The sequence below is a fragment of the Panthera onca genome, chromosome B4 (assembly GCF_046562875.1).
Source record: "Panthera onca isolate mPanOnc1 chromosome B4, mPanOnc1 haplotype 2, whole genome shotgun sequence".
NCBI classification, from domain to species: Eukaryota; Metazoa; Chordata; class Mammalia; order Carnivora; family Felidae; genus Panthera; species Panthera onca.
This window is the reverse complement of record NC_138345.1, coordinates 134735263-134757379: the sequence shown is the minus strand read 5'-3', so window position 1 is coordinate 134757379 and position 22117 is coordinate 134735263. Positions and strand designations below refer to the sequence as shown.

Sequence of the window (22117 nt, the reverse complement as noted above, 5' to 3'; positions counted from 1 at the left end):
AACACGGAAGGATCTTGAATTCCATGCTGTGAACTGTCATACATTTTCAAGGTGGTCAGATGGGGAACCACAATTTTGTTTATTTGCAAGATATGTCAAACATATAGAAAAGCACCCAGACTAATGGTGCCTGTGTACCCATCGCCCAGATTTAACATCCTTCTGAGTACTTCTCTACCTCCACTAGACCCAAACCTCCAAATGACATGCCTGTTTCATGTATATTGTTTCTAAAGTTTATCCCTATTGACACACACAGACCTAGGAGCTAACTTGGAAAAACTCCATTGTTAATTCATCTGATATAGTAAAAAAAGAGCTTGGTCCTACTGAATCTCAAGTTACCCCCTCAGGCTTGTTTGACACGTCTCCCTTAGGCTGAAAGCATGTCTCACCTTTATGGTACAGCAAAGTGTTACAGGTGTGCACCTCGGACTTTGCCTGCCCCTTGGAAAACCAGCCATTTTTCCAAGAAGCCCTGATTCCATTTAGTGAAGGAATGACATTTGGAAATCCAACACTGAATGTCAGTTTGGTTCCGTAAGATGTATTAGCGTTTTCTTCCAAAAACAACTGTGTGTGTGTGTGTGTGTGTGTGTGTGTGTGTGTGTGTGAGAGAGAGAGAGAGAGAGAGAGAGAGAGAGAGAGAGAGAGAGATGTTTGGCTTTTTCATTCACCTGGAGGTTGTTTTTATGAATATTACGAGATGAGAGGTCTCACAATTATTTTTCTTCCAGAAAGGTAGCATGTTATCCCAACACCCTTTAATTAATTATAATTTAGAAAAAGTTATGGTGCACGGCAGGGCAGATGTCTCCTGATTTTTCATAGTTTCCCACATTTTCTTGCCTGGCTTTGCACATTTTCTTTATATGAACTTCAGAATTTATCAAAACCTGTTGGGGGGGGGGGGTTGCAGTGCAGAGGCAGTGGCACGTCCCCTTGCTGAGGAGGTGATGGTGAGGGGCTGAAGGATGAGGCTGCAAAGCTTGGAAGATTGGTTATGTTGAGCAAAAAATGTAAGTTGATTCAGCAGGTATGTAAATGAATCTTGAGGACAGTGGGAGCCAGGTTTCTTACAGTCTGAGGAGAGAGTTACAAACATGGGAAGATGGAAGGTTGGGAAGAACCCTGAGGGTGTTGGATTAGAATTGGAGGTATCAAGATGAATTTCTTTAACATACAAACTGCACATACAGAAGTAGTTCTAGGTGTGGGTGTTCGTGTACGTGCATAATATTTTCCAGCTAGAAGCAGTGACATCCCGGTAGCAGTGAACAGTGCTAACACTCAGATCTTTGTTTCTAAATACTTTTCTCCTCTAAAAGGGATCAGGTGTCCTTGGAGAAATAGCTAGTTCCAGGGCTTGAAGAAGGGAAAACACAAGATGAGCCTGAAACGTCTTGTGCCGGGGAATAAGGGAATGCTCAAAAAATGGAATGTGTCAAAAAGGAAGTAAGGGCCTGTTTGAGGAGGTTTCCACTGGTCAGATCTGGGACAGTTTGAGCATCAGTGAATGAATAAATGGGTGAGGAGGGAAAGGTCTGCCTACTGATGATGAATAGAGAATCACCGTTTGGCAGCCATCATAGAAGTGGTTGATTCATGGGAGTCATCAAAGGTGGATGTTTGCCAAAGAATAAGATGCTGGCCTAATCTCAGGATTTCTCCCACAACATACTTACGGGTCACCAAGAATAAGGTAGTAGCTTTACATTGGGGAAACCTGGCAGAGATGGACTTGACCAGGTGACTGTGGTCAGCTCACCCTGCATCTCGCCTGCCCTGACACACTGGAAAGAGCACAGCACCGTGTCTGTGCTGCTGAGAACATGAGAGCCGGGTCTAGACATACAGGTTGAGGTCCATCCCACGGAATGCAAGGGCTTCACTCTGTCAGGGACATGGAAGTCAGGAAAACCCTGAGGAACCCATTCCAGGTCAACAAGACACAGTGAGAAATGACAGCTTGTGTTCCTGGATGGGATCCTGGGCCAGAAAGGAAAAAAAATACTGTTTGGGCAGCTTATCAAATTTGAATGGAGTCTGTAGATTGGATTGGTGGTGTAGTATGAATGTTGATTTTCTGATATGGAGGGTTGTGTGCTGGTTACATGGAAGAGTGTCCTTGTTTTTGGAAATATGCATACTATTTAGGGTCGATAGGGCTTCCTATCTTCAACCTGCTTCCAGAGATGTCAGGAAAAAGCTGGTGTGTGTGTGTGTGTGTGTGTGTGTGTGTGTGTGTGTGTGTGTGTGTGTGTGTGTGTAGGCTATATATAGGTAATGAACATGCGTAGATAATAGAGCAAATGATATAAACCATTGTCAGTTGGGGAATCTTGTTGAAGGGAGTATGTGAGCACTGTACTATTCTTGTACATTTCTGTGCATTTGAAATTATTTCAAACTTGTTTTCTAATACACTTGAGATTTTGACTGGAACTCTTAGTTTTATAAACTAATCTGGAGACTTGATCTCTTAACCATACTGGGTGTTTTTGTTTAGATACATTGTGTGTTCTTCTGGTTTGTCTATTTTGTTGTGTTTTGAGCTCTCCTTTTGGGTCCTTCAGTAAAGTTTGTAATTTTCATCACATAGCTTTTACCCACTTCTTTGGATTAGCCCACTGGTATCTTTTTAATTATGTTGCTATTGTAAAATGAAACACTTTTTGCCTGTTAAGTATCAATACTGATTGCTTTATGTGATCCTTTTGTATGGGAAGGTTTAGAAATTATGTACTCATATAACTTTAAATGGGAAAAGAATTTCAGTAACAACTTTAAAAGCCCTCAGGCTCAACAGTTAGGAAAAACCTGCAGGGAACCCTAGCTGGCCCCTCACCCTGTTCCTGCTTCTTTTCTAAGAACTGTTGGCTATCCTGCCCACAGTTGTGGCCATCTAAATTGATCTTGCGATGCCCCTGTGAATATGACAAGTAGCCATCAAACGAGGATGGGATCCAACCTCTTTGGGCCAAGCCAGGAACAAATTTATGGCATTTCTGTGCAGTTCTAGAAGCATGCAGTTGATAGGATGCTACAACCTCATGGCTGTTTGAGATTATGTCTAAAAATAGGCCTGCCCACTGTGGAGTGGAAATCGGCTGTTTTTAGGCCTGATTCTGAAAAGAAAAATAGCTCAGAGCTGGTTATTTTTGCATGTACACTCGCCTGAGCTCCACAGTGTCCAAGGTGCATGTGTGGTGTTGGTGCCAGGTTTCCCAGAGCAGAGATTGTGCCTGGCAAATGCCTCTCTGTCTCCAGCCTGCTCTGGACTTGTGGGGTCTTCTGTTCCTTCCTTTCTTCCCCATGAGCAGGGAAGTGCTTTGCTGTCAGTAGGAGCAGACAGAGCAAAGATATTTTTGAGATGGTGTGAGGGGTATATTTTTTAAATGAAGTTAATTAAATTTTAAAGTGATTATTTTCTACACAAGCATTAATGTAAATAGAAATTAAAAGGAAGAAAATGCAAACCACAGTTCTGCCACCCTCAACAGTCACAAGGTTTTAATTTTGCCATACTATTCTCTGGCTGTGGGCCAAATGAACATCTAATATCTACACCACTGTAACCATAGCACAGGTAACGAATTTACGGGCATACCATGTTTTATTGCACTTCATTTTATTGTTCTTTGCAGATACTGTGTACTTTCGGAGGGGGGTTGTTTGGGTTTTTTTACAAATTGAAGGTTTGTGGCTATGCTGCATCAACCAGGTTAATCGGCACCATTTTCCAACAGTTTGCTTCACAATGTGTTTCTGTGTTACATTTTGGCAGTTCTGTAATATTTCATACGTTTTCATTATTATTATTATTATTATTATTATTATTATTATTATTATATTTCTTATGGTGATCGGTGATCAAGATTATGACTGGCTGAGGGGCGCCTGGGTGGCTCATCAGTTAAACATCTGCCTTTGGCTCAGGTCACGATCTTGTGGTTTGTGAGTTTGAGCCCCGCATCAGGCTGTCTACTCAGTGCAGATCCTGCCTCGGATCCTCTGTCCCCCTTTCTCTGCTCCTCTCCCACTTGGATACTCTCTCTGTCTCTCTCAAAATAAATAAATAAACTTAAAAAAAAAACACCATTATGACTCACTGAAAGTTCAGAAAATGGTTAGCATTTTTTAACAAAGTACTTTTTTTTAATGTTTATATTTGAGAGAAAAAAGGAGAGAGTGCAAGCAGGGTAGGGGCAGAGAGAGAGAGGGAGACACAGAATCTGAAACAGGCTCCAGGCTCTGAGCTGTGAGCACAGAGCCCGACATGGGGCTCAAACCCACAAACCGTGAGATCATGACCTGAGTCAAAGTTGGATGCTTAACCAACTGAGCCATCCAAGCACCCCAACAATAGAGTATTTTCAAATTAAGGTATGTGCACTCTTTTTTTAGACATAATGCTATTGCATATTTAATAGACTATAGTATAAACGTAACTTTTTTTTTTTAGTTTATTTATTTTGAGAGAGAGAGGGAATGTGTATGCAGAGGGAGGGGCGGAGGGAGAGAGAGAGAGAGAGAGAGAGAGAGAGAGAGAATCCCAAGCAGACTGTGCGCTTTCAGTGCAGAGCCCCACGCGGGGCTTGATCTCACCAACCGTGAGATCTTGATCTGAGCCAAAATCAAGAGTTGGTTGCTTAACCAACTGAGCCACCCAGGCGCCCCCTAAACATGACTTTTATAAAATGCACTGGGTAGAACATTCGTTTGACTTGCTTTATTGGAACCGAACCCTCACTGTCTCTGAGGTACATGCCTGTATTATTCTGCTCTTCGCCGGACTGTGCACATAACGAGCATTTCCCGTGCTGCTGGCATCTTTGCAATTACTGTAGTTAGTGTGTCCTGTTTTGTTAAGTGGATTTACCATAATTTGCGTAATAATTTTGAAATGGTAAAGAATTAGGTTCTTATTGGTAGGCCATCTCAGCCAGCCTCAGTGACTACAGGGTGGGAGCCCGGAGCAAAGTTTTCCTCTTCACTCTCCCCCTGCCCTGCCTCTTTTCTTCATATAGATATCGCTAGAGCGAATACGTACTTTGATTTCTGTTTGATTGTTTGTTTTGAGATTTCCCTAAGATAAAAATCTAGTAAATAGAATTACTAGGTCAAAAGTATTAGTATTTTTAATACCAAATTGCTTTTTTTAAATTTTTTTTTTTTAACGTTTATTTATTTTTGAGACAGAGAGAGACAGAGCATGAACAGGGGAGGGTCAGAGAGAGGGAGACACAGAATCCGAAACAGGCCCCAGGCTCCAAGCTGTCAGCACAGAGCCCGATGCGGGGCTCGAACTCACGGACTGTGAGATCGTGACCTGAGCCAAAGTCGGCCGCTCAACCAACTGAGCCACCCAGGAGCCCCCCAAATTGCTTTTTTTAAAGAGTTCTGGAAACTTATGCTGCTTTTGTTAATTGTTTGTACCAGGTTCACCCCAACCTCACCAGACAGGGTATCATCTCTTAATTTTTTTTTTTTTTTTTGAAAAATTAATAGCTATAAATTTGTGCCCCTGGATTTTATCATCATTAATTTCATCATGGTTGAAAGTAGATATTTTTTATAGTTTACATGACTAATTAGAATACAGATTTTTGACCCTCAGAGAGTAAACTTTTTAGGCATTCTGGGTGGGTTTCTTTTCCTCTAGATGACAGACATCTGAGTTGGTTTCTTAAGCTGCTTTCTGGGCTTCTCAGCCAGGGAGCCAGTCAGCAAGCACTGTCAGTACCTTGGCTTATTCTAAAGGCCTAATTGTGCTGAGACCTATCAGTCACTGGAAAAATCTAGACTGTACCTTTGCAAATAGGACATAGAATTTGAATTATCAAGTCATTGGGCAGGTCTTTGGGCCTGATTGATCTATTTAGGAAGATCCCTCATTTGCACACGTGTAAAGCAAATAGCATGGATATATCCAGATACAAGCAGTGAACTCAGTTCTAGCAAATTTCAAGATTTCTTAAAAAATATATATTTTTTAATGTTAATTTTTTTAGATAGTGTGTGAACGGGGAAGGGGTAGAGAGAGAGAGAGAGAAACACACACACACACACACACACACACACACACACACACACACACAGAATCTAAAGCAGGCTTCAGGCTCTGAGCTGTCATCACAGACCCCCGTGTGGGGCTCAAACTCACAAACCGTGTGATCATGACCTGAGCCGAAGTCAGATGCTCAACTGACTGAGCCACCCAGGGTGCCCTTCAAGATTTCTTTTTAAAATGCTTTCCAGGGGCTCCTGGGTGGCTCAGCTGGTTAGGCATCTGACTCTTGATTTCAGCTCAGGTCACGATCTCACAGTTAGTGAGTTCGAGCCCCACATCAGGCTCTGTGCTGACAGCGAGGAGCCTGCTTGGGATTCTCTCTCCTCTTCTCTCTCTGCCCCTTCCCTGCTGTGCACATGCGCTTTCTCTCTCTCTCTCTCTCTCTCTCTCTCTCTGTCAAGATAAAAATAAACAAATTTTAAAATGCTGCCTGGTTTGTGAGTGTCTTGCTCCTGGTTCAAGGCAGGCTTCTGCCAGAAGTACAGTGGGGTTTGGGGAGTGGCCATTCCGTACCTCACCTCTGTTTACTATGAATGTTTTGCTTGTTGAACTTTTCTGAGCCTCAGTTTACAAAAAGGAGCACTAATACTTCTTAGAGCATGGTGAGGATGAAAATACATTAACATTTATGTAAAACGCCTGGTGCAGTGCAGGACTTGTATTAGACGTGCAGTAAATAGGAGATTGCTGCAGGTATTATAAATCTGACACAAAAGTTGGTCAGGACTTGGGTGCTCCTTACAGAATTTGTGATGTAATGACAGAAAGATCATGGACTTTGGAACTGAGTTATAGAACATCAGCTCCAACTTATCCTAGAAGGGTGACTTTTGGCAAATTACATAATTTGTTTTTGTTTCCTCATCAGTAAATTGAAATGTATGTAAAGCATACAGTGTATGACACATAGAATAAATGGTAGTTATTATTACATCAATAGCACGTGCCTTGGATAGTGGTTAAGGGCAAGCGTACTCCACTATGTTTGTTGTTACAAAGCAGAGAAAAGCCAGCAAATTCTCTGTTTTAAGGAAGAATTGTAGAGAAGGTCACATTTCAGGAGTTCTTTAGGTTCTGAGAGCCACGTGACTGACAAAGGAGGAAGGAATTTTTGGACCTAGGGATGCTTCAGAAAAGGAAGAGCACGTGGTGGCCTAGACGGGACTGAGCAGGTTTGTTTGGGTGGAGAGGAGCAGAAATGCAGTTGGGAAGACATCAGAGGGCTTCAGGGCATGTGGGGAGGGGAACACCGTCAAGACGTTGGTGAAGCAAAGCTGTTCCGGGTGCTGGGTGCTGGGAAAGAGAACTTCTGGAGGTGTTCTTGTCCGTCAAGAAAGGCGAAAGCGCCAGTGACAAGGCTGGAGAGGTAAGGGACAAATACAGGAAATGGAGAAGTGGCAGGATTAGGTGACATCTTAAATACAAAGGGTTAAAGGAAGAGTTGAGTTTGGGTTATTCTAAAGCTTCTTGCTTAGGGTAGCTGAGAGCTGATTGTGGTTTTCCCAGAGGATGGGAAGTTGGGTCCATTGAGGAAAGAACGTTTTTATCATTGAAAATATGAGTTGGTGACGGCCTAAGAATAAATCTATTTTGTCATCTTTAGAGAAATTATTTTAGCCACAAGTGACGCTGCCCAGAGTCTTTACATGCAGAAGTGACTATTCTTCCCCACCCCCCCCCCCCCCACGCCCCCGCCACTAGAGGCCTTGTCTTCTACCCCCAAATGGTCATCAGAACTGTGGCGGTGCGGTTGATAAATACTGCAAACGCCTTCCTACCCCATCCCTGGCAGTCAGAGCCCAGCACCTGCTTGCCACTCTGTTTTTGGTATTCCATCCAATTTTGAACCCTGGACATATCTTATTTGCAGCTTGGCTGTGCATTTTCTCTGACATTTCTAGGTGTTTTGTTGAGAGGAGATTTCTTAGTTCCTCTGGTATGCCATATTGCATGAAATAGAAGTCTCTCACTCCCCAAGTGATAATAATCTACTCTGAAATCCTAGGAATAAGAGAAGAACTATATTAGTCAGGGTCCTGCAGGAAACAGATGGCATACTCAAACTGGGTAATTTGAGGAGCATTTAATTGTATCATTCAGGAGAGGGGAAGCTTTTCTGTTCCAGGTATGAAGAGTGTGTGTGTGAGTGTGTGTGTGTGTGTGTGTGTGTGTGTGTGTGTGTGTGTTTAATTTTTATTTATTTTTGAGGGACAGAGACAGAGTGTGAATGGGGGAGGGGCAGAGAGAGAGAAGGAGACACAGATCCGAAGCAGGCTCCAGACTCTGAGCTGGGTCGGCACAGACCCCCACATGGGGCTCGAACTCACAAACCATGAGATTGTGACCTGAAACTGCCTGAGCCACCCAGGTGCTCCTGAAGAGTTTTGACAGAAGAATTAAGGTTTATCCTACTGCTGGCAGAACCGCTGGGGTTGAGAAGGTCAGAGATGCTGCTCTTGCCCATCTAGGGCCGAGGTACCTCAGTGAGTGGTTCTCATGAGCTCACAGGGAAGCCACTATGCACCTGTGTCTGTTGTCACCACTTCCTCTGGGGTAGCGGTCTCTGCTTTCTCTTCTGTCTTCCAAATCTGTCTTGTGCTTCTCTTTGCGACCATGCTGGAAAGGGGGTTATGGAAAGTAGCTCCCAGCTTCTGATCTACAGAGGAGGGCTTAGAAGAGAGTCATCATGACACGGAATTGACCACAGTGCAGGATTGGGACTGTTCACAGTGAGTGAGCAGGGTTGGGGACACCAGTGGAGAAAGTGGAGTCTCTGGGCCAGCAATAGCAGGAGTTGTTACTCTCCCAGTCCTGAAAGGCAAGAAGAGGAAGCAGTTCCTGAGGCCTGGAGAAAGTGGCTGTTCAGGTTCCCCAAATGGAGCGTGGCCATTGGCGCACCATCTCAGCCAGCCTCAGTGACTGCAGGGTGGGAACCCGGAGAACAAATCCCCCCTCCTCACTCTCTTCCTGCCTCGTCCCAGCCAGACTGGGCCAGAAGCCACAGGGGGCACCGGAACCTCTTCGGGTCCCTACTCTGCCTCCTCTCCGGGCCTGGAGTAGGGGGGAGATGGGTGAGGAGGGAGGCTGCAGGGCAAACAGAATGGTCCACCAGGCAGGGGCCATAACTAGAAGCACAGGTGGTGATTTTGTCCTGAGAACTGAGGCAGTTTTTCAAGGCAAGGGAGGAGAAGGGGCAGAAACACAGTGGTTAAGCCTGAACTGAAAAAGGAAGCAGGTGCCTGGAGAGACCTCCGAGGAGACGGCGTTGAAGGCAGTTTGGAGGCTTTTGTGGGGAAGACTGGATTGGGGAGTGGGGTGATGTACGTGCAAGGAAAGGAGGACAAAGCAAGCCACGGCTCTTTTCTGTGAGGTGGCAGTTCGTGGCCCTGCGACAGGCTGGAGGGCGGGCCACAGGCAGAAGCGGTGGAGGTCTGCATGCAGGCTCTGGGCTGTGAACGTGAGGGCACTGAGTTTGGGACCTCACTAGTGCCACTCCACGGCCCGCTGAACCCATCCAGAAAGCTAGAAAATAGGAGAAAACCAGAAAAGGGGAAATCAGGGAAAGGGAGAGTTGGGGAGGGAGGTGCAGTGGCAAACCTCTTTTCAGAGCGCGTCTACAAATTCCTCATGGGTGACTGGCTTCCTTTGGAGTGTCAGTTTTTCTCTAACCACATCTGCGTTCTTTCAAACAAGGAAATTCAGGCATTTGTCGGTATTAATCATGATGTTCAAAACTGTATTTGCATTTTTAAAATGATAGGATGATATCTGAAAGATCTCTCTTAGCTTATTTTATAAGGCTGATACTAAAGTTACAAATATCCTGGCTGACATTGTTTTTTAAGTTTGTTTATTTTGAGAGAGAGAAAGAACAAGCGGGGGAGGAGCAGAGAGAGGGAGAGAGACAGAATCCCAAGCAGCCTCTACACTGTCAGTTCAGAGCCCAACGTGGGGCTTGAACTCACAAACCGTGGGATCATGACCTGAGCCGCAATCAGGAGTCAGCCGTTTAACTGACTGAGCCACCCAGGAGCCCCTCTGGCTGACATTTTTAGTTGCTGGGATACTTGGTTTTCTTCTTGTTTTACTTGGAACTCCCAAAACAGAGGAACTTGCATTCACTTTCTTATGGACCGGATACTTCATGTATATTAAGAATGTTTAGCTTGACTGGTACCCTGCAGGAGGTATTTGGCTGGGAATTTTTTTTTTTTTTTCTCGTCTGGTTCATAAACCAGAACTACAACGATAGGGAGGAGGAGGGCATCCCACAGACAGGGAAGCTCCAGGGAAGGGCTGAGAAAGACCTCTGAGGAATTGTACCCAAATCTCTTTCCCTCTGGAGATAGGGTTTTCTCAGGGACCCACCGGCCCGCGGTGGGCGGGATTGGCCAGTGTTAAGCTCGTCTTCAGCTCTTAGGAGCTCCTGCTAAGGAAAACTTTGGAGCAAGTGACATTTAGATTTACATGTAGATTTTCAGAAGCCTGATTTTATTTACAGAAGGATTAATTAAACAGCATGTAAAATATTTATTTGTGGAGAGAGTATCTCTTGAGAGAACTTTTCATTAACCTACCAGATTTAGTCTTTTTGTTCAGTGGAACCCATCTCAGCCACCTTCGATCGTTTGGAGAAGGCCACTGGCATTGAGAGCCAGGGTAGAGGCACAGTCACAAACAGGAGAAATACCTGTGTGGACAGAATGTTTTCGGCGGTGCTGGAAATAATGGGGGAGGTCCTTGTGAGAGGGAGGCAGAGAAGGGACACACTGGAATGTGTGATCTCTGACAGGACAGATGGCACCTGTCACTGGCTGCATCACGGATCCTCGGGGTAGTGTAATATTAGGAACGTGGCCCGAGGGGGCCTGCTGCTCAGGAGCCTTGTGAGCTCTGTGCTTTGGTGTCCTCATCTGTAAAATGAGGGTGTCCGTGCTGTGAGGGTTAGTGACGGTGCATGTGAGGGGCTGGTACTGTAGCGAACACTACAGTAAGCTATTGTCTGTTGCCCAGCAGCAGATTCACAGGAACACAGAAAAGAGCAGTCTGTTGCAGGAGTTTGAAGATGATGAGAAGCGGTTTCCTTTAGATTCTGAGATTATTTGTACTTGAATGTTTAAAGATGACTTTGGGTCATGTGATTATATAATCAAGCTTAATATCAAAGTAGTAGACACTTGTCTAGCTATTTTAGACTTAAGATATTTCGGGAAGAAGTGGGCCAGCTTTCTGAGTTTGGAGTTACTGACCATCTTCAGCTCTGACCCACGTTTACTCTCCAAAGCCTCCTCACGGCTCTCTTGTGGACTCAAGTTGGGTGTTCCCCCCCTTGGGACTGGGCCTGGAGGATTTTACAAGATTGCAGGGTGTTCGGCACCCTCCAGCTCTGCTTTTAGATTGATCACGTTCTATTTTCTCATCCTGTCACTCTCTCATCTCCCCGCCACGCTACCACCTCTGAGTAGGTACGTTCTAGCCTAGTTCTCTAAAGCCTAGTTCTTCTACCGTTTACTGGTTCACGGAACGCCTGCCGTGTGCTCTTTAATGACATGAAGATTACAGCAAGGGACAAGTCTGCCCTTTAGGAAGTTTACATTCTAGTGGGGGGGAGAGATGACTAGTACCCAAGTAGCATATCTGTGTCTGTTGGGAGATAAGTGCTGGGGAGGGAGATCGGGAAAGCCCAGCCTCGGCTGTGGAGTTAGCTGTTCTTAATAGGATGGCCAGGGAAGGCCTTACCGGTCAGTTGGCCTTTGCCCAGAGACTGGAAGGAAGTTAAGAGGGGCAAGCCATGCGTCTACAGGGGAAGCGCATCGCAGGCAGAGCAAAATTCCTCTGTAGAAATGCCTTTGATGGTCCCCAAAGCAGGATACCACAGGACCAGAGCAGAGACTGGCAGGGGAGGAGGTCAGAGAGTTCATGGGGTGGAGATAGGGACCCCCCAGAGCAGCTTCACTTGAATGAGATGGCGAGTCGAGCCCCCCGTAGGGCTTGGAGATGCGAACTCCAGCTTAACTTTGAAAAGGATTGCTGACTTACCTGCTAGCAGCATTATTGTCAGCTCCCTGAGCAGGAGCTAAGAAGAAGAAACTAGCTTAATAAGCCATTGTAAGAAAACTTTGCCCTCACTTACCCTAACCTAGATGTGTTTCACAACTTTTTTTAATTAAAAAAAAAAAAAAGTTTATTTCTGAGAGAGAGACAGACAGACAGAACACCATCAGGGAAGGGGTAGAGAGGGAGACACTGAACCTGAAGCAGCCTCCAGGCTCCGAGCTGTCAGCACAGAGCCCGACGCGGGGCTCAGACCCACAAATGACCTGAGCCAGTCGGACGCTTAACTGACTGAGCCACCCAGGTGCCCCTCACAACTTCTTTAAGTAACTGATTTTAAAGAGTTTAGGAGCTCTTTGACCTTGTTTTACTCAGCTAACCCTGAGAAGTAGACAGGCCCAGGCAAAAGGCAAAAAAATAAGAAGATCGTCTCTTGATTGACTAAGAAGAGTAGTACATTACATGCTAATTACATCAGCAAAGGTAATGCAAGCTGTTGACCCAATCGGATGACTTTGAGAAGAGTCTAGGTCCTAGCTGATGAATTTTTATTTTCCTCTATATTTTGTACTGTCTTCCAAAGTGACTGTTTCAATTTCCTACTTCACAGTAATGGCCAGTTATAACTCTGTGAATACTAGATTGGCAAATAAAAATCTGTGTGGGTGTTAGAGGTGCTGGAACTTCTTGCAGACCTACAAAAAGAATCTGGAAGAAAAGTCACTGCTGCTTTGGCTTATGCTGCCTAGTCCTTTGTCCCTGGGAGTTAAGGACAGATGGCTGAAAGGAGGAGTGCCTTGCACACAATTGCTTGTCAAGAAAGAGGTTAAGCCCTAAGTTTGTGAGGAATGACTGCAGCAATCAGGGGATCCATACACTGATCAGAGTTGAGTGTCCTGGGGTCACCAGTCAGTAATTACAGGAAACCTGCAATAGCATGCATTTGGACATGAGACTGAGTTCTGTTGCTCAAAGTTGGGGAGGGTGGGACAGCCAGTGGAGTGACTGCCTCATCATTATTTGAGACTCAGTTCAGCAATCAGACAAATAATAATGAAAGCAAATAAATGAAAGTGTTTTTTTCCTCACACTCCCCCACTGTAACTGGAAGACTTACTTAAAAATTGTTTTTTTTGTTTTTTTTTTTTTTTTTATTAATAGTAATAGCACAGCCCCGTATTTTAGCCCGATAGAATGTTGGGGGCTCATTTATTTAATTGTGAGGTTTTTTTCTGTATTAAATTTGTATTTACCCAGAATGTTTCTTTTCATGCTGCCACAGGCTTCTGCCTCACTCCTGAGGCCATTTCCCCACTTATTTGCATTTTCAGAGAGGGATAGGATAAGAAATCAAAGGAGATGAGATTCGGCCCAGTCCCCTTCATCTGGGCGTCTGAATGATTGTATCCCCTCCATCATCTAGACTTGATTTTCTTTGTACGGAGGAGATGCGTGTCTGATATTTTCCTGTCTCCTCTTCCATTTCCAGGAGGGCTGTTGGCCTGCTGCCGTGCTGCTGAACAGTATGCAGTCCTTCCGGGAGCAAAGCAGTTACCACGGAGACCAACAGAGCTACCCACAGGAGGTACACAGCTCATCCCGGATAGAAGAGTTCAGCCCTCGTCAGGCCCAGATGTTCCAGAATTTTGGGGGTGCAGGTGGCGGCAGCGGTGGCAGCGGCGGCAGCGGCGGCGGTGGGCGACGAGGAACGGCGGCTGCGGCAGCGATGGCTAGCGAAACCTCTGGCCACCAGGGCTACCAGGGTTTCAGGAAGGAGGCTGGAGACTTTTACTACATGGCGGGCAGCAAAGACCCCGTGACGACGGGAACCCCGCAGCCGCCTCAGCGAAGGCCTTCGGGGCCTGTGCAGAGCTACGGACCCCCCCAGGGGAGCAGCTTTGGCAATCAGTATGGGAGCGAGGGTCACGTGGGCCAGTTTCAAGCACAGCACTCTGCCCTTGGTGGTGTGTCTCATTATCAGCAGGATTACACGGGGCCCTTCTCTCCAGGGAGCGCTCAGTACCAGCAGCAGGCCTCCAGCCAGCAGCAGCAGCAGCAGCAGCAGCAGGTACAGCAGTTGAGACAACAGCTTTACCAGTCCCATCAGCCTCTGCCGCAAGCCACTGGCCAGCCAGCGTCTGGTTCGTCCCATCTGCAGCCAATGCAGCGGCCCTCAGCTCTGCCGTCCTCTGCCGCCGGGTACCAGCTCCGAGTGGGTCAGTTCGGCCAACACTACCAGTCTTCTGCCGCCTCCTCCTCCTCCTCCTTCCCTTCGCCACAGCGTTTCAGCCAGTCCGGACAGAGCTACGACGGCGGTTACAGCGTGAACGCTGGATCCCAGTATGAAGGACACGGCGTGGGTTCTAATGCACAGGCCTATGGGACACAATCAAATTACAGCTATCAGCCTCAATCTATGAAGAATTTTGAACAGGCAAAGATTCCACCAGGGACGCAGCAGCCGCAGCAGCAGCCGCAGCAGCAGGCGCAGCAGGCGCAGCAGCACCCCCCTCAGCATGTGATGCAGTACACCAACGCTGCCACCAAGCTGCCCCTGCAGGGCCAGGTGGGCCAGTACAGCCAGCCCGAGGTTCCTGTGCGGTCCCCCATGCAGTTCCACCAGAACTTCAGCCCCATCTCGAACCCCTCCCCCGCGGCCTCGGTGGTTCAGTCTCCGAGCTGTAGCTCCACCCCGTCTCCTCTGATGCAGAGTGGGGAGAGCCTCCAGTGCGGGCAAGGCAGTGTGCCCATGGGTTCCAGAAACAGAATTTTACAGTTAATGCCCCAGCTCAGCCCGACCCCCTCAATGATGCCCAGCCCTAATTCTCATGCTGCGGGCTTCAAAGGGTTTGGACTAGAAGGAGTGCCAGAAAAGCGACTGACAGATCCTGGGCTGAGTAGTTTGAGCGCCCTGAGTACTCAAGTGGCCAATCTTCCTAATACCGTTCAGCACATGCTACTTTCTGATGCCCTGACGCCTCAGAAGAAGACCTCCAAGAGGCCCTCCTCGTCTTCTAAGAAAGCAGACAGCTGCACAAACTCCGAAGGCTCCTCACAGCCTGAAGAACAACTGAAGTCCCCCATGGCAGAGTCGCTGGACGGAGGCTGCTCCAGCAGCTCTGAGGATCAAGGCGAGCGTGTGAGGCAGCTAAGTGGCCAGAGCACCAGCTCCGACACCACCTACAAGGGCGGAGCCTCCGAGAAAGCTGGCTCCTCACCAGCGCAAGGCACTCAGAACGAAGCCCCCAGACTCAATGCCAGTCCTGCAGCCGGCGAAGAGGCTGCCTCGCCAGGCGCTAAGGACACACCGTTGTCATCCGAGGGCAACCCAAAAGTCAATGAGAAGACGGTTGGGGTGATTGTCTCCCGGGAAGCTATGACAAGTCGGGTAGAAAAGCCTGGTGGGCAAGATAAAAGCTCCCAAGAGGATGATCCTGCAGTCACTCAAAGGCCACCCAGCACTGGTGGGGCAAAGGAGACCAGTCACCCATCAGTTCCGCAGCCAGAGCCCCCGGGGGTCGGGAGCAAAGGAAACAAGAATGGAGATAATAACTCGAACCACAATGGAGAGGGAAATGGCCAGAGCGGGCACTCCGCGGTGGGCCCTGGTTTTATAGGCAGAAGTGAGCCCAGCAAATCTCCTGGAAGCCTGCGCTACAGTTACAAAGATAGTTTCGGGTCGGCCGTGCCAAGAAACGTCAGTAGCTTTCCTCAGTATCCTACGGGACAAGATAAGGGTGATTTCACTGGCCACGGGGAGCGAAAGGGTAGAAATGAGAAGTTCCCTAGCCTCCTGCAGGAAGTGCTTCAGGGCTACCACCACCACCCTGACAGGAGATATTCTAGGAGCACTCAGGAGCATCAGGGCATGGCTGGTGGCCTGGAAGGAGCCACGAGGCCTAACGTCTTGGTCAGTCAAACCAATGAATTGGCTAGCAGGGGCCTTTTGAACAAAAGCATTGGGTCCCTACTAGAAAACCCGCACTGGGGCCCCTGGGAGAGGAAGTCAAGCGGCACGGCTCCTGAGATGAAACAGATCAATTTGGCTGACTACCCGATTCCCAGAAAGTTTGAAATAGAGCCCCAGTCATCGGCTCATGAGCCCGGGGGTTCCCTCTCTGAAAGAAGATCAGTGATCTGTGATATTTCTCCACTAAGACAGATTGTCAGGGACCCGGGGGCTCACTCACTGGGACACATGGGTGCTGACGCCAGACTTGCAAGGAGTGAACGGCTCAATCCAAGTTTAAGTCAGTCGGTCATTCTTCCGGGTGGGTTGGTATCCATGGAAACAAAGCTGAAATCCCAGAGCGGGCAGATAAAAGAAGAAGACTTTGAACCACCCAAATCTCAAGCTAGTTTCAACAACAAGAAGTCCGGAGACCACTGCCATCCTGCTAGCATCAAGCACGAGTCTTACCGCGGCAATGCCAGCCCTGGAGCAGCCCACGATTCCATCTCAGACTACGGCCCACAGGACAGCAGACCCGCGCCAATGCGGCGGGTCCCTGGCAGAGTCGGTGGTCGGGAGGGCATGAGGGGTCGGTCCCCTTCGCAATATCATGACTTCTCAGAAAAACTGAAGATGTCTCCTGGGAGGAGCAGAGGCCCAGGGGGAGACCCTCATCACATGAACCCACACATGACCTTCTCGGAGAGGGCCAACCGGACTTCTTTACACGCTCCCTTCTCTCCCAACTCAGAAAGCCTGGCCTCCGCTTACCACACAAATACGCGGGCTCATGCTTATGGGGACCCCAACGCAGGCTTGAATTCTCAGCTCCATTATAAGAGACAGATGTACCAACAGCAACAAGAGGAATACAAAGACTGGAGCAGCAGCTCTGCTCAGGGAGTAATCTCTGCGGCACAGCACAGGCAGGAGGGACCACGGAAGAGCCCGAGGCAGCAGCAGTTTCTCGACAGGGTGCGGAGCCCCCTGAAAAACGACAAAGACGGTATGATGTATGGCCCACCAATGGGGACTTACCACGACCCCAGCGCTCAGGAAGGCGGGCGCTGCCTCATGTCTAGTGACGGTCTGTCTAACAAAGGCATTGAATTGAAGCATGGCTCCCAGAAGCTACAACAAGAATCTTGTTGGGATCTTTCCCGACAGACTTCTCCAGCCAAAAGCAGCGGCCCTCCGGGGATGTCCAATCAGAAAAGGTACGGACCCCCCCACGAGGCCGACGGGCACGGGCTCGCCGAGACCGCACAGTCATCCAAACCCGGCAATGTTATGCTCAGGCTTCCAGGCCAAGAGGATCATTCTTCTCAAAACCCCTTAATCATGCGGAGGCGGGTGCGTTCCTTTATCTCTCCCATCCCCAGCAAGAGGCAGTCACAAGATGTGAAAAACAGTAACACCGAAGATAAAGGGCGCCTCCTTCACCCACCAAAAGAAGGCGCCGATCGAGCATTCAATTCCTATGCGCATCTTTCTCACAGTCAGGATGTCAAGTCTGTCCCTAAGAGAGAATCCTCCAAGGACCTTCCGAGTCCAGATAGTAGGAACTGCCCTGCCGTCACCCTCACGAGCCCTGCTAAGACCAAAATACTGCCCCCTCGGAAAGGACGGGGGTTGAAACTGGAGGCTATAGTTCAGAAGATCACGTCCCCGAATATTAGGAGGAGTGCATCCTCGAACAGCGCGGAGGCTGGGGGAGACACGGTTACTCTCGATGACATACTGTCTTTGAAGAGTGGCCCTCCCGAAGGTGGGAGTGTGGCTGTTCCGGACGCCGAGATGGAGAAGAGAAAAGGTGAGCTGGTATCTGACCTAGTCTGTCCCACAAGCCAGGACTTGAACGTAGAAAAGCCCCTGGCGAGGTCTTCCGAGGAGTGGCGTGGCAGTGGGGACGACAAAGTGAAGACCGAAACACACCCAGACACGGTCACCGCTGGAAAGGAACCCCCTGGCACCATGACGTCCACCACCTCACAGAAGCCTGGGAGTAACCAGGGGAGACCAGACGGTTCCCTTGGTGGGACTGCGCCTTTAATCTTTTCTGACGCAAAGAATGTACCTCCAGCGGGCGTGTCGGCCCCTGAGGCAAACCCCAAGGCTGAAGACAAGGAGAGCGATACAGTGACGATTTCCCCCAAACAAGAGGGTTTCCCCCCGAAGGGGTACTTCCCGTCAGGAAAGAAGAAGGGGAGACCCATCGGTAGTGTGAACAAGCAGAAGAAACAGCAGCCACCACCTCCACCCCCTCAGCCCCCTCAGATACCAGAAGCTTCTGCAGATGGAGAGCCAAAGCCAAAAAAGCAGAGGCAAAGGCGGGAGAGAAGGAAGCCTGGGGCCCAGCCAAGGAAGCGGAAAACCAAACAGGCGGTTCCCATCGTGGAACCCCAAGAACCTGAGATCAAACTAAAGTATGCCACCCAGCCACTGGATAAAACCGACGCCAAGAACAAGTCTTTTTTCCCTTATATCCATGTAGTAAATAAGTGTGAACTTGGAGCCGTGTGTACAATCATCAATGCTGAAGAAGAAGAACAGACCAAATTGGTGAGGGGTCGGAAGGGTCAGAGGTCTCTGACCCCGCCGCCCAGCAGCACTGAAAGCAAGGTGCTCCCGGCTTCGTCCTTCATGCTGCAGGGCCCCGTCGTGACAGAGTCTTCTGTTATGGGGCACCTGGTTTGCTGTCTGTGTGGCAAGTGGGCCAGTTACCGGAACATGGGCGACCTCTTTGGACCCTTTTATCCCCAAGATTACGCAGCCACTCTCCCGAAGAATCCGCCGCCCAAGAGGGCCACGGAAATGCAGAGCAAGGTTAAGGTACGGCACAAAAGCGCGTCCAACGGCTCCAAGACGGACACTGAGGAGGAGGAAGAGCAGCAGCAGAAGGAGCAGAGGAGCCTGGCCGCCCACCCCAGGTTTAAGCGGCGACACCGCTCGGAAGACTGTGGCGGGGGCCCTCGGTCCCTGTCCAGGGGGCTCCCTTGTAAGAAAGCAACCACCGAGGGCGGCGGCGAAAAGACCGTTTTGGACTCAAAGCCCTCCGTGCCCACCACTTCCGAAGGTGGCCCCGAGCTGGAGTTACAAATCCCTGAACTACCTCTTGACAGCAATGAATTTTGGGTCCATGAGGGTTGTATTCTCTGGGCCAACGGAATCTACCTGGTGTGCGGCAGGCTCTATGGCCTGCAGGAGGCGCTGGAAATAGCCAGAGAGATGGTGAGTGCAAAGCCCCTTCCCAGCTTGCTCTTTCTGTCCCTTCTGGGCGGTTCCTTCCGCCTTCGCTTGTTCCAGCCCTGTTCTGTATCGCATGGTAATTCCTCCAGATTAAAGCCCCTAGGCTCAAACGATGGACAGAAAATGAAGTAATTTGGAAGATTTGTTTAACGTCTGTTTTATCGGTAAGAGGGGTCCCTGGGTTACAAAGTCACGTGGGTACGGCACCGCTTACCAGAACACACCCCTCCTCGAACCCGACCGCCCACTCCTCTGCCAGTTTCCTGTTTCTAAACAATAAGCTTTTACCGCTATCTGTGTTATTCACGGATCCTTTTCCCCCGTTTTTCAACATCTGACTCTGTCACGCTTATGAAGTATACCACGGTTATATTTCCTTTCTTCTAAAACTCTTCCATTTCTCTAGAATTATTAATTCATGTTTTTATGGCTTTCCTTGGACCACATCTCCCTGACCCAAACCTGACAGTCAGGGTATTTACTGTTTAGGACTGTTTGGTAACTGTTGTCCTGGGGCATTCGTCGTCATTATCACTCACTTCTTTCCTCCAGTGAACGCTGTTTCCTCAACCCCATGTCTTCGCCTTTCTTAGCCTGCGCCCTCAGCTCACACGGGACATCATCATCCCTTAGGAGTTTGCTGAGAAGGGTGGCGGGAGGTAAATACTCTGAGATCTTGTCTTATGCGAAAACATGTCTTTATCCCATCCTCTTGCTTAATCGAGGTTTGGCTGGGTATAGAATTCTAGATTTGGAATAATTTTCTCTCACTGCCTTCAAGTCCTGACTCCTGACTTGTCCTGTAGCTTCTAGTGCTGCAGTTGAGGGACAGGAGCTGTTACGATTCAGTCTTTAGTGTGTGTGCTGCCTTCCTCCTCTGGAAGGTTTGAGGATCCTCTCAGTTGCCCTTGGGGTGGGTCTCTTCACTCACTGTGCCAGCCCTTGCTGACTGTAAACTCCTGCCTTCCAGCTGAGGAAGTTTGTTGTGTGTTGTTTCTTGGATACTTTCCTTCCTTCTCTTTTCTCTGTTCTTTCCAGAATCCTGTCAGTTAGGTGTTGTACCTCCTGAATTAATCCTCTGGCTTTGCCTTTTCTCTCCTGGGTTCGTTCTCTCTCTCTCTCTCTCTCTCTCTCTCTCTCTGCCTTTTCTAATTTCTCCACACTCTCTTCAGCTCTAAATAAAGATTTATTTATCTTTATTTCTGATACTCTCAAGAAACTTCTCTTTTCCAAATATCCTTCTGGGAGGTGGACCATTGACTGCTTGAATTGGGTTGGGTTAGAGACCTAACTCCTCTTAAAATTTTGAGCCAACGACCTGGTTGCTGGCCCCGCTTTCTGAGATGCCTGTGCCTTTCCAGGCTCTGTGCCACAGTGGCTGGCGTTCTAGTGGCTCCTCCGCTGCACTCGTTCCTCTCTGTGCCTCTCAGACCGTTGGCTCGCGCCCTCTTTGTTCGATTTCCAGCGTCTGGAAATTGGGACATCTCTCAGGTGTTTGTTTCCTCTCCCATTCTTCATGTCCTTGTCCTTCATGTCCATGTCATAGAAGCTATTCCCTTTCTCTTTCTGGGAGGGGAACAGATGTGGGAAATGAATGTTGGGTCTACGATATTGAATCACGCAAGAGTTTTTGTATTCATATATATTTAAATTTTACCACGCTGGACAAATATACTGATGACTTTTAATCATCGTGAAGAAGGATTATGTCAGCCAGGATCATAGTATCCTTGGACATTCTTTTCCTCTCCCCCTACGTTTCTCCCCAAAGCAGTATATTTTATCATTGTATTGTCTCCAGAATTTATCAGTCTCTGATAAAAAGGAAATCAAAACTGTAAACTGTAGTAAAGAATGTAATTAATGGGAAGTTTATATATTTTTTAATTAAAAAAATGTTTTAATGTTTATTTTTGAGAGAGACTGAGACAGAATGTGAGTGGGTTAGGGGCAGAGAGAGAGGGAGACAAAGAATTTGAAGTAGACTCCAGGCTCTGAGCTGTCAGCACAGAGCCCGACACAGGGCTTGAACTCACAAGCTGTGAGATCATGACCTGAGCCAAAGTCAGACGCTTAACTAGCTGAGCCACCCAGGTGCCCTGTGAAGTTGATAACATAATTTAAATTAGAACATTCTGATTCAGTCACACAAGGGGCTTGCCTTTCCCTCTCAGACCTTTTCCCCCCACGTGAGTTTTTTCTCCCTCCTTTTCTCTCCATCACCAGAGTTGCTCCCAATCCCCAGGCTTGAAACACATTTACTTTGTACACATGTGACATTTTACAATGCACAAGTCCTAAAGGGACCTAACATTTAAGACCCTTAAGTACAAAATTCTGTAAATAGTCAATCCTGAGTATTCAGTACTCTATCACCTGGTGGCCTCAGTACTCATCTTGCTGGTGGCCTGCCTGCCATATTTGGTGGTTTGTTTTGTTGTGTTTGTTATTTCAGGTATGTGTCCCTGCCCACCTGTCAGTGTTTGTTTTCTTTCTTTCTTTCTTTCTTTCTTTCTTTCTTTCTCTTTCTCTCTTTCTTTCTTTCTTTCTTTCTGTGTTTGTTTATTTTGAGAGCGAGCACATGTGCACTTGCACTGGCAAGCAGGGGAGGGGCAGAGAGAGAGGGAGAGAGAGAATTCCAAGCAGGCTCTGCACTGTCAGTGCAGAGCCCAATGCAGGTCTTGATCTCAAGAACCATGAGATCATGACCTGAGCCAAAACCGAGTCAGAAGCTTAACTGACTGAGTCACCCAGGCACCCCTACCAGTGTTTTCTTTATTACAACATAG

At 48.0% G+C, this 22117-nt stretch overlaps 1 protein-coding gene across 7 annotated transcripts in view; it reads left to right on the top strand.

Annotated features, from left to right (window-relative positions):
• Nucleotides 1-22117, top strand: part of TCF20 (transcription factor 20) — a 110740-nt gene that overhangs the window by 42448 nt on the left and 46175 nt on the right. For all 7 annotated transcript variants that reach the window (XR_009616912.3, XM_060656189.3, XM_060656186.3 and 4 more), the window contains exon 2: nucleotides 13617-19310. Coding sequence is in view for 6 of the 7 variants with exons in the window: in XM_060656189.3 (XP_060512172.3) it covers nucleotides 13617-19310 (5694 nt within the window). In the remaining variant the exon portion in view is untranslated. The remainder of the gene's footprint in view (nucleotides 1-13616; nucleotides 19311-22117) is intronic.